General features: G+C 48.3%; 2 protein-coding genes across 4 annotated transcripts; one reads left to right on the top strand and one right to left on the bottom strand.

Moving 5' to 3' along the window:
* Window positions 1-107: 107 nt before the first annotated feature.
* Window positions 108-9,729, top strand: BTBD18 (BTB domain containing 18). Its single transcript, XM_054438296.1, has 4 exons — window positions 108-617; window positions 1,062-1,133; window positions 2,026-2,194; window positions 7,103-9,729. Exons 3-4 carry the CDS (start codon window positions 2,071-2,073, stop codon window positions 9,118-9,120), a joined length of 2,142 nt encoding a protein of 713 aa, XP_054294271.1. The 5' UTR covers window positions 108-617; window positions 1,062-1,133; window positions 2,026-2,070; the 3' UTR covers window positions 9,121-9,729.
* A 479-nt stretch (window positions 9,730-10,208) lies between these two features.
* SELENOH (selenoprotein H) lies at window positions 10,209-12,131 on the bottom strand. 3 transcript variants are annotated; one of them, XM_063671810.1, is made up of 4 exons: window positions 11,532-12,131; window positions 11,297-11,442; window positions 11,024-11,134; window positions 10,209-10,381 (listed from the first exon to the last, which is right to left on the bottom strand). In XM_063671810.1, exons 1-3 carry the CDS (start codon window positions 11,651-11,653, stop codon window positions 11,034-11,036), a joined length of 369 nt encoding a protein of 122 aa, XP_063527880.1. In that variant the 5' UTR covers window positions 11,654-12,131; the 3' UTR covers window positions 10,209-10,381; window positions 11,024-11,033. The 3 variants fall into 3 exon arrangements, with proteins under 3 accessions (XP_063527880.1, XP_054294276.2, XP_063527879.1); XM_054438301.2 differs by having other exon boundaries at window positions 11,004-11,134; XM_063671809.1 differs by having other exon boundaries at window positions 10,209-11,442.
* Between the last annotated feature and the right edge of the window lie 36 nt (window positions 12,132-12,167).

Below are 12,167 nucleotides of genomic sequence, written 5' to 3' on the forward strand. Positions count from 1 at the left end.
CAAAGGGCTCCTCGCGCTCTGATTGGTTCTCCCAGGAGCCTTCGGCCAATGGGGATGACGTATGCCGGACGACGGAGGCCCGAGGACTCGGGAGGAGGAGGGGCGTAGGGCTCTGCGACGCGCAGCGAGCTAGGACGGTGGCACGAGGAGTGTGGCGCTGGCCGCCTAGCCTTACAACCCTCGCTATCACTACCACCCAGTGCATGTGGGTGCTGAGGCCCGCAGGGATACAAGGGCGCCAGGGGCTGTCTGCAAAGTCTATGCTGGCGGAGGTGGTCGTGACGGGAAGTCCTGACTTTGGGCCTCCCGGATCCCCACGCTCCATTCCCAGAAACCCTCGCGCCTAGAAGTCTTTCTTCAAAGGAGTTGGGCCAGGGCGCCCAAGCGTGCGGGGCACCCCGCTTTGCAGGGCTCTCCCTGACGCCCTGCTTTCTCCGCCAACACCGATTCCCTGGCTTCTGGACGGGGAGGTGAAGCACTCAGCCGTTGGCCCACCTGCGCTTCTTTGCTCAGCCTCCCGACTCAACGCTGGACATTGAGAGGAAGCAAGGCAGGCTGGACAGAGGACAAGCACAGAGAAAGCAACAGGAGCAAAGTCTACCAAAAAGCTATTTCAGGTTGGGTCTGGGGGCAAGACAAGGCGCTCGTGGATTGAGAAGCTTCCCCAGGGCCCTTGCAACAGCTGCCATCCTCCATCCACATCTCTCTTACTGGGATGGGAATTTTTTTTTTTTTTTTTTTTGAGACGGAGTCTCGCTCTGTCGCCCAGGCTGGAGTGCAGTGGCTCTATCTGCAACCTCTGCCTCCCAGGTTCAAGCGATTCTCCCACCTCAGCCTCCCGAGAAGCTGGGATTACTGGCGCCTGCCACCACGCCCGGCTAATTTTCGTATTTTTGTAGAGACGGGGAGTCACCATGTTGGCCAGGCTGGTCTCAAACTCCTAACCTCAGGTGATCCACCCCCCTCGGCCTCCCAAAGTGCTGAGATTACAGGCGTGAGCCACCCCACCCGGCCAAGCCTGCCTTCTCTTAATTTACCTTTTCACTCTTCTTTCCTGATAGTTTTGACGTGAACTGTTCGGACCCTCAGTGCTGATAGAAAACTGCATTCCAGGAAAGGAACACAGCTGTGCAGTGAGTGGGGGGGTTTCGGAGCTAAAAAGCTGGACATAAGCCTGAAGTCAGAATACTCAATTTGTTTTGGGAGGGGTAAAATGCTTAACTATCCTTGCTGCATTGTTAGCCTGGTAATTAACTATACAAACGTAAAGGCCAAATTATTTCCTTACTGCCAGGGTCAGTCAGGCTCGCTTTGGTCAAGTACACCAGCAAAGGGTGGCAATGTCCTTGGTTCTGTGAGAGACCTTCCCACAGTCAGAGGCTTCTCTTCTTTATTGTGCACCCTCTGCTGGTTAGTGTGATACAGTGAACTCAGAGAAAAGAAGGCGCATACGACTTACTAGAGATAATTTTATACCCAGTAATGTTTCCTTAAAAGTGTTAAATTGAAGATTATACCTATGGAGCTGGGATGTGGTGTTCAGGAAGAATATAAGTAGTCAGCATTGTAGCAGTTGAGTCTCAGTGGTAATGGAAATGGGGAAGGTTGAAGGATAATAATAGTTACCATTTGGGGCATGGTAGTTATTTTGTGCCAGGCACTCACTGTGCTAAGCAACTTTACCTTCACTGACTCATTTAATCTTTAAAACAACCCTACAAGGTAAGTACTATTATTCCATTTCATGGATAGGAAAGTGAGACTCAGAGAAGTTAGGTCACCTGTGTGAGATTATACAGCCAGGCTAATAAATAGAGCCAAGACCCAAACCTAGGCTTATCTCTGAGCTCCCACATGTAACCACTATGATAATTTTCTTTCTTGAGATATCCTTGGCACAATTTCTGGGCTGATGTTTCCTCAACTCATACTATTATCTCTCACTTTCAAAATTCCCCTGCCATTTCAAGACAAAAAACAAATTAGATATAACCATGCCTCTGAAATGTATTATCTCACCTACAGGAGTCTGATCTGTGAAAACCTAGGTTTGTTAAGACTCTTGCCAACATGTGCTCTCCTGCCAGTCCCAAAATCCTATACAGGAACCCCCGGTTCCTCAGGTTAGCTTTTCTGCAGCTTCATCACCAGCAGCAGAGTGATGTGTTCTGTGATGTCCTTCTGCAGGCAGAAGGTAAGAGAGTGGTGGGAATTCAACTGAAAACTCACCATAGAATAAGATGAGTTCAGGGCCAGAGGGTAAAGGATAAAATCAGCAAAATGTTACTGCCTATGACCAAACTATTTGGTAAAGGGCTCTTTGTTTCTAGGACAATTACTACTGTTTTCAAGAGTGAAATTGTGACTTTGCTTCTTTCTCTTAAATAATAAATCTAATTGTAAAGTTTTATAAGCAGATACATTCTATATAACATGGATAATATTCCAATGGGATGGTTGTGAAGATTAAGAGTTAATGTGGGTAAGCACTTAGAATAGTGCTTTTAATATACTAACCACAATATGTGTTAGATGATACTATTATGTTTTCCTTTTTTTGAGAGTCTCACTCTCTTGCCCAGGCAGGAGTGTGGTGGCACAATCACAGCTCCCTGCAACCTCCGCCTCCTGGGTTCAAGTGATTCTCATGCCTTAGCCTTCTCAAGTAGCTGAGATTACAGGCATGCGCCACTACGCCCAGCTAATTTTTGTATTTTTAGTAGAGATGAGGTTTTGCCACGATGGCCAGGCTGGTCTCAAACTCCTGGCCTCAAGTGATCCACCCGCCTCGGCTTGCCAAAGTGCTGGGATTATAGGCGTGAGCCACCACGTCCGACCTTTTTCCCATTTTCTTTTTTGTTGTTGTTGTTGTTTTGTTTTTGAGACAGAGTCTCACTCTGTCATCCAGGCTGGAGTGCAATGGCAGGGTCTCGGCTCACTGCAACCTCCACCTCCTGCGTTCAAGCGATTCTGCCGCCTCCGCCTCCCGAGTAGCTGGGACTACAGGTGCGTGCCATCACACCCGGCAAATTTTTTGTATTTTTAGTAGAGATGGGGTTTCACTATGTTGGCCAGGCTGGTCTCGAACTCCTGACCTCATGATTCGCCTGTCTCAGCCTCCCAAAGTGCTGGGATTACAGGCGTGAGCCACATCGCCCAGCCTGCTTAATTTCTTTAATCTTCAAATTGATGACTTGTTGTTTGTTGCTAGAACTAAAAATGTATAGGTTATTTCCACCCCTTCACTTCACACTGGAAATGTTAATTCAGCATAAAGTAGACCCTGATATATAATGTACAAGGCCCAAGATTAGGAGTCAGAGTTACTAAGTAGATCCTGATATATAAAGGCCCAAGAAATGGGCAGGTAACTTCATCTCTCTGGGGCTCAATTTCTTCATTTATAAAGAAGAATTATGATAACCAATATTGTATACCACTCTACAGTTTGTTTGTGGAGTACATACAGTATAGTGTCTCTTTTGATTTTTTTTTTTTTTTTTTTTTTTTTGAGACTCTTGCACTGTCGCCCAGGCTGGAGTGCAATTGCGCGGTCTCAGCTCACTGCTGTCTCCGCCTTCTTCTGGGTTCAAGCGATTCTCCTCCCTCAGTCTCCTGAGTAGCTGGGATTACAGGGATATGCCACCACACCCGGCTAATTTTTGTATTTTTTAGTAGAGACCGGGTTTCACCATGTTGGCCAGGCTGGTCTTGAACTCCTGACCTCAAATGATCCACCTGCCTCGGCCTCTCAAAATGCTGGGATTACAGGTGTGAGCCACAGCACCCAGCCATGTCTCATCTGATTCTAACAGTCTTGTAAGAGAAGCCTTAGCTATATGGTTCCAATTCTACATATGAATGAGTTGAGGACTACAGTTAAGTGATTTGCCTGCTGCTTCTCTTAGTAAGTGCAGAGTTGAGATTGACTATTTAATTCCAAATAAAGAAAAAAAGTATCAGTTGCCTGTTGTATGCTAAACACTGCTACCGTGGTCATACAAAAGTTCCTCTTCTTAAGGAAATCTTATAAGGGGAAGAAGACATTCAAAAATCCAATGCATTCAAGTAACTGTGCAATATATTAAAAATATAATTGAGTAAGTATAGGCAGACTTAGGAGGATAAAAAAGGAACATCCTTCACAGACTTGAGGAGACTGGGAGACAAGGGTTAGGGAACTTTTCTTGGAATAACCCCTTAGGTGAGATCTGAAAGACAAGTGGGAGGAAGCAGGGAAAGATTTTTCCTGGCAGACAGCAGCATGTATACAGGTTCAGAGATGTGACCACGGATTTGTTCGTTATTATTAGAGCAGACTATAAAACGTGTATTGACCGGAGAGGAAAAGAGAAATTAGTAAACATGTGAGTTCTGAAGTGTCATGCAAAGGAAGTAGGTATTTCAGGACACTGGGAAACATACTGAACAGTTTTATGCAGGAGGTTATAATCTGATACCTGCTTTAGAAACAACATTCAGCTTGTTGTTTAGAAACAACATTCAGTCATTATTGGTTACTGAGCCTAGATAGGCAGCTGTTTCATAATCCAGGAGAGAGGGGATGATGGCCTGAATTAAGGCATTGAGAAGATAAAAATGTGAGCTATTAAAGAGAGTTTACAAAAGTTGCTGAAGTGGTTAAGGGCAGACTCTGTAGCCAGACTTTCTGGCTCAAATTCTTTTTTTTTTCTTTTTTTTCTTTTTAGAGACAAGGTCTCACTGTTTTGCCCAGGTTAGTCTCAAACTCTTGTACTCAAGTGATCCTCCCGCCTCAGTCTCCTGAAGTGCTAGGATTACAGGTGTGAGCCACTGTGCCCGGCCTTGAATTCAAATCTTGTCCCTGCTACTTTGCAGTTGTAAGAATGTTACTTAACTATGCCTCAGTTTACTCATTTATAATAACAGTAGCTACTTTAGAGTTACAGTGAAGATTAAATAAATTAATATTGGTAAAACACTTAGAACAATGCCTGATGGCACATAATGACTCAACAAATATTAGCTTTAAAAAAACCTGATATTTAATTAGAGGCTGGGCACAGTTGCTCATGCCTATAATCTCAGCACTTTGGGAAGCCAAGGAAGGAGGATCACTTGAGGCAAGGAGTTCAAGACCAGCCTAGGCAATGTACTGAGACCTTGTCTCTAAAAAATAAAAATAGCCAGCTGCAGTTGCAATCCCAGCACTTTGGGAGGCCAAGGCAGACAGATTGCTTTAGCCCAGGAGTTTGAGACCAGCCTAGGCAATATGGTAAAACCCTGTTTCTATTAAAAAATACAAACAATTAGCTGGCTAAGGTGGTATATGCCTGTAGTCCCAGCTACTCAAGAGGCTGAGGTAAGATAATCACCAGAGCCTGGGAGGTTGAGGTTGCAGTGAGCTATGATTGTGTCACTGTGCTCCAGCCTGGTTGGCAGAGCAAGACCCTGTCTCAAAAAACAAAACAACCCTGGCTGGTGTGGTGGCTCACGCCTGTAATCCCAGCACTTTTGGAGGCCGAGGCGGGTGGATCACCTGAGGTCAGGAGTTCAAGATCAGTCTGGCCAACATGGTGAAACCCTGTCTCTACTAAAAATACAAAAATTAGCCAGGCACGGTGGCAGGCGCCTGGGAGGCTGAGGCAGGAGAATCGCATGAACCCAGGAGGCGGATGTTGCAGTAAGCCGAGATCGCACCATTGCACTCCAGCCTGGGCCAAAGAGTGAGACTCTGCCTCAAAAAAAAACAAAAACAAAAACAAAAAACCCTGATACTTAATTAGATGTGATGGGTAAAGGAGGGAAAATTAAAAATGACTTCTGGTTTTCAAGCTCAGGCAACTGGGTGAATATGATGCCTTACTTTGAAGTAGAAAATCAGAGAGGTTTTTTGGGGTGGGGAATAAGTTCATTTTCTGGAAAAGTTGCATTGAAGGTGCTTGTGAGGCATATATGTAGACATGCCAGCTGTGGTATGTTTACTCCCTCAGGAAAGAGATCTAGGCAGAGGTATGGATCTGGGAATCATCAGCAAGCCTTTTGTAATTAAAGCCATGGAAGAAACGAAGTGAGATTGCCTGGGAAGTACCCATTAAATGAGGTGGCTCAGAACAGACCACTGCCTAGTAGGCAGTGGCTACAGCACAGCAGATCGTCCACCTCCATAGCTCTTTCTGTTAGACCACAAGTTGCTTCTATAAAAGTTTTTGAACTCTTGTTTGAGTCAATAAAATTAAATTCAGCAAGAATGATGATCCTCTATTTTGTGTCAGGCACTGAATATATCTCAGTGAGAAAGACAGATGTGGTCCGTGTCCTCACAGAGTTACAGCCTAGTGAAGGAGATGGATAATTACAATACAGATAGCTAAGTGCCATGATAGCTACAGAGTACCTCTGCCCAGGAACACCTAACTCAGACTTGTGGTGGGGTGGAGGAAGGCTTTTTTTTTTTTTTTTTTTTTTGGAGACAAGGTATAACTGTGTTGCTCAGGCTAGTCTCAAAGTCCTGGACTCAAGCAATCCTCCTGCCTCAGCCTACCTAGCAGTTGGGATTTCAAGCATGTGGCACCGCACTCAGCCCCAGGAGGCTTTCTGAAGGAAGTGATGACAAAGGTAGATTTTGAGAATAAAGAAACAAGTTAACGGGCTGGACACGGTGGCTCACGCCTGTAATCTCAGCACTCTGGGAGGCCGAGGCAGGTGGATCACCTGAGATCAGGAGACCGGCCTGACCAACAAGGTGAAACCCCGTCTCTACTAAAAATACAAAAATTAGCCGGGCGTGGTGGTGTGCGCCTGTAATCCCAGCTACTCGGGAGGCTAAGACAGGAGAACTGCTTGAACCCGGGAGGCAGAGGTTGCAGTGAGCTGAGATTGCACCACTGAACTCCAGTCTGGGCAACCGAGCGAGACTGTCTCAAAAAAAAAAAAAAAAAAGCTAGGCAAAAGGTAATGGCAGAAGGTTCCAGGCAGGCAAAAGAATAATTTTTTTCTTTTACTTGAAGTCCCATGGAAGGAATATAAAAGAAGGGGCAGTACATTTGGGTAGTAATGTCTATGCTTAGCCCATGAACTTGCCAGTCTACCTGATAACAAAAGTATTTGGGTTTCCCTTCAGGTGAGGCAGTTCCAGCTCACTGCTGCATCCTGTCAGCTTGCAGCCCCTTCTTCACAGAGCGCCTGGAGCAGGAGAGGCCAGCTCAGGGTCGGAAGGTGGTGCTGGAGCTGGGTGGCCTGAAGATCAGCACACTTAGGAAGCTGGTGGACTTCTTGTATACCTCAGAAATGGAAGTATCTCAAGAAGAAGCCCAGGATGTGCTATCTGCTGCCCGTCAGCTCCGTGTGTCTGAGCTGGAATCCCTTCAGCTTGAGGGTGGAAAGTTGGTGAAGGCCCCACAGGGCCGAAGGCTGAACCGAGAGTGCTTACAACCAACAAGTGCTGCACCAATCTCTGCCAGAGTGGTGACACCCAGCCACCACCCTCACACCCCACTGCCCGCTACTCAAACTCCTTGTCCTCTTGGGGCAATAAGATTGAAGTCCTTGGGGAAGAAAGAGGGGCCCCAGGAGAACAACCGACAGAATGCAGACAATTTGTCTGGCACTCTTCTGCTCAAGAGGAAGGCCAGAGCCTGCCCAACTCCACAAGAAAAAAGCTCTTCACCATCAAGCCATAGTCAAGAGCCTAGAGAGAACAAGAATGACACTGCCCTTGATCCTACAGTGCTCTCCCCACCCAGCTTGTACCCCTCTGTGGACAAACACCTGTTGCCCAGAAAGATCAGGCTCAGTCGCTCAAAGCCATCTCCTGATATCTGTACATCAAAGCCTTCCAGCATTTTAAGTGGATCTAGCTCAGTGCCTGCAACCCCTGGCCGGCGTCTTTGGCGGCAGAGGAGTGTAAATAAAGAAGCACCAGAGGACAAGCCAAAACCAGGCAGAGCTAGTCCTCTACAGAGCACCCCAAGCCCATCTGGTCTGGGAAAGACAGGTGGGGGCAGGAAGCGGAGCCCTGAAGTCAGGGCACCTAACTCAGACTCTGCAGAGGAGGGGCAGGTTGGGAGAGTTAAACTTAGGAAGATTGTCAATGGGACTTGCTGGGAAGTGGTACAAGAGACTCCCCTCAAAAACTCTCAAGATAGCCCCCAGATCCCAGATCCCGGAGGAGACTTCCAAGTGCCTTCAGGAACTCAGCCATTCTCTGGTAATGAGCAGGAAATGTCACCTACTAGAACAGAACTGTGTCAGGACTCCCCCGTGTGCACTAGGCTACAAGACATTCTGGTCTCTGCTAGCCACTCCCCAGACCACCCAGTGGTGAAGTCAGAGTTTGAGTCCGGTCCAGAACTGGTAGAGAAGGAACCTGTGTTGGCTACTGACTGCAGAGAACCCTATGCATTTGACACAGCTCTGCTGGAGCAGCCCTGTGAGGCTGAGGAGTACCGAATCACAAGTGCTGCTGCCACCAGTGAGCTGGAGGAGATCCTGGACTTCATGCTCTGTGGCTCAGACATTGAACCACCTATAGGGTCTCTGGAGAGTCCAGGGGCTGAGGGCTGCAGAACACCTACCTATCATCTGACAGAAACAGGAAAGAACTGGATTGAAGGGGAAGAATGGTGTCTACCAGACATGGAACTCTGGCCCAGGGAGCTCACAGAATTGGAAAAGGAACCTGCTGATGAGAACAGAGAGCCAACTGAGCTCCTTAGCCCCCTTGTCATGCCCTCTGAGGTGAGTGGAGAAGTGCTTTCAGTAGGAGGCCGTTGGACACCAGACCTTGAAATTACCAGCTCCCAGCCACTGGATGGTCAAGAAGACAAACTTCTCCATGTCAGCTCCCTTAATACTCCCCAGAGGTCTTATGGGGACCTCTCACCTCCCTGCTCAAACTGGGTGGAGACTGGGCTGGAAGTCTCCTTGACTACAGATGAGTTATTATACCCTTCTCCCAAGGCAGGCAAGGAGGTATCTGGTCACTCTGAACTACTAGGCTCACTTCCTGCCAGCTCTGAAGAGGAAGAGATTGATGTGGTAGACTGGACAGCAGAGGGGAGGCTGGTACCCACTAGTGTTCCCTCCGTGTGGCCTGACCCTTCCTCAGAGTCAGAAACAGAGGTAGATATACTAACATAGTGGAGGGGGGAGGGCAGGTTAGGGGCCTTGGGAGGGTGAGAAGTGTTAGCTAGCAAAAGGCTTACTGGCAGAGAAGCTGGCACGTGCCCTTGGCACAAGAGGCAGGTGTACCCTGGCTCTTTGTAGGTCCCTTCCTCCCTTCCCTAAGCCTCAGAAGCCAAGGGTACCACAGATAGAAAATTATGAACTTGTACCATCTTATTTGTAATCTATTTTCCGGTTAGCGACAACTGAAACAAACTGTGTGCTCCCCAATTCTGGTGGGTCATAGGTAACAGCCAAGGCCAGGTCTCTCGGGTCATAAGGCATCCAGTCACTGGTAATTTAGGAAAAGCTGAGAAAGAACACCCTCCTCTGTGGTGGGGTATTGTTTAAGAAAATGTTCCAGAGGAAGGTGTGAAGCAGTGTTGGGAGGAATACTAAGTGGGTGGGAGTGATGGATGCTGTCCAGCACCTAACGTGGGGCTTATTCACTGCCAGTATTAGGAAGTCTAGCTAAAACCTCTGCAGGGGCCAAGAAGATGTACTTCCATCATTACTTCCAAAAAGTAAGTTGAAAAAGATACAGTTGCTTTTTTAAAAAATAAATTATTTACTTTGCTCCCATAATTTTTACAAGTATTTCTCATGTTTTACCAGAGATCCTAAAAGTTGCAGGTCAGGCCAGGTGCAGTGGCTCATCATGCCTGTAACCCCAGCACTATGGGAGGTCAAGGCAGGCGTATCACTTGAGGTCAGGAGTTTGAGACTAGCCTGGCCAACATGGTGAAACCCCGCCTTTACTAAAAATAAAAATAAAAAAATTAGCCAGGCGTGGTGGTGTGCACCTGTGATCCCAGCTACTCAGGAGACTGAGGCAGGAGTATCGCTTGAACCTGGGAGACAAAGGTTGCAGTGAGCCGAGATAGCACCGCTATACTCCAGCGTGGGTGACGAAGTGAGACTCTGGCTCTTAAAAAAAATTTTTTTCTTTAAAAGTTCCAGGTCACATGGCTATCTTGGGCTATGAAAAACACAAGGACTACCAACTCCACAAGGCTGGCTTTGTCCATCCCTTAAGATTAAGTTTTACTCTATTACTCAAATACTTTATTTCAACTTTTATTAAACCAAATCCAGTAACTTTTACAATGCCTTACTAGAGGGTTGCCTCATAACTGAACCTTCATTTCTGGCGGGGAAGAAACCATGGCTTCAGGCACATGACTGAAGTTTGGCCATGTTCCATCATTAATGTTCCAACATCACCAGGGACACAAAGCTGCAAAAAATGAGAAGGGAAATAAGGTTAGAGAAAGGATCCAGGCAATCATAAGGACTGAGGAAGACATGTTCCCCAACCCTTGAACTCACAAACCCTGAAGCTCAAGGATTGCATCCTTCCTCCAAATCTCACTCAACATAATAAGTGCAGAACAACATGCCAAAGCACTGTATGAAGCACTAGGGACAAAGACAAGGTCAAAATCCTTGTAACCAAATGTGATGGTATTGTAGTGCAGTGTTAACACAGGGAACAGTAACAGAACACCCAAGAACCAAACAAAAGTGTAGGGATAAGCATAAATGAAGTAACATGAAATAAACTTCCAAATGGAAAACTGGTCCATACCCCCAGGGCAACAGTCAACTACGGTGTCCCAAAGGACATAAATTGCATTTAGGGCACACTAGACAGAAAACAATATTGTGTCTTTTTTTTGTTTTTTGTTTTCAAATAGACGGGGTCTCCCTATGTTGGCCATCCACTCCTGCCTCGACCTCCCAGAGTGCTGGGATTGCAGGCGTGAGCTACCCACGCCAGGTGGGTACTTGTAGCCACACCAAGATCAATGCCTTCTCTTCCTCAACAGCGGTCGCGCCCCCCACTTCCCATTTCAAACCTCAGCATGAGGACTTCTACCCAAATCTCCCTACGACAGGTACTTCTTCAACTCTTCCACCACCTCTTGAGGCTCAGGGAATTTGAGTTTGCGTGGGGGCCCCTTTTTAATGCCAGTCCAGAGCTCCGCACCTGAAAGGACAGAATAAAGCGAAGTTACAATACTTCGGAACCCACGAGCACGTCTCTGAAGCCATGAGACTCCCGCAGTTTCTAAGAATAGCGCCTCCTCTCTTCGGAACCCACGTCCCTTTCCCCCACGTCCCTCTTCCCCACACCCAGGTCCCCACTCACTGCTGCCGTCCGGGCGCAGCAGCGTCACCTCGAAGCTGCCCCTCCGGGGCTTCGTCGGGTTCACCTTTACTGGAAGCTCTGGGGCCTCCAGGCGCAGCGCCTGGCTCAGGGCCGCGGCGTTGCGCCCATAGACGCGTCAGCTAGTGCTAGGGAGAGACGGAGAGGTTAGAAACCGGGGCCCCTGGCTCCGCGGCGCCACTGTTCCCTCACCCCCGTTACTCTCCAGGTCCCTCACCAATGCTCGATAACAACGGTCGCCTCCTCCATTCCCTCCCCGCCGTTCGTCAGCTTCTCTCGCTTCTCGGCTACGGCGACCACCGCGGCCTCAGCCTTACGCTTCCTCCCGCGGGGAGCCATGGCGCCTAGAGCCCGGCCGAGAATGCAGCGGGACTGGTGGGTGGGGGGCGGAGACGTGACCACTGAGCGGGAACTGGGCAGCGAAGAGCGCAGCCCGGAAGCTCCGCTCCTACAGCGGAAACCTCTCCAAGGAACGGAAAGCGTGGCCCGCAGCACCCACGTGGCCTGGAGGCGGACCTTGGGGCACAACCACTTTGCAAGCAGGGAGCGGGGAGGTGCGGGAAACGCCTGACGGAACCACCCATCGCTTCGGGTCGCGGGGACAGAGGACGCTGGAATGGTGAACACAGCAGGAAGGGGCGGAGACTAGGTCCGACTGCTAGCCTCGCTTCGCGCAGTCTTTTCTGTACCTTTGCGTCGCGCTAAATGTTGTGTGCCACCCTCCGCCGCCAAACTCTCCTCCCTGGCAACCGCAGGCCAATCCCAAACTAAACCCACCACCTAACAACATGTGGCCGCTATTCTAGACTTATGGAAACTAGCCTTCTCCAACTCTTGCCAGTCCTGGGGATCA

The sequence above is a fragment of the Pongo pygmaeus genome, chromosome 9 (assembly GCF_028885625.2).
Source record: "Pongo pygmaeus isolate AG05252 chromosome 9, NHGRI_mPonPyg2-v2.0_pri, whole genome shotgun sequence".
NCBI classification, from domain to species: Eukaryota; Metazoa; Chordata; class Mammalia; order Primates; family Hominidae; genus Pongo; species Pongo pygmaeus.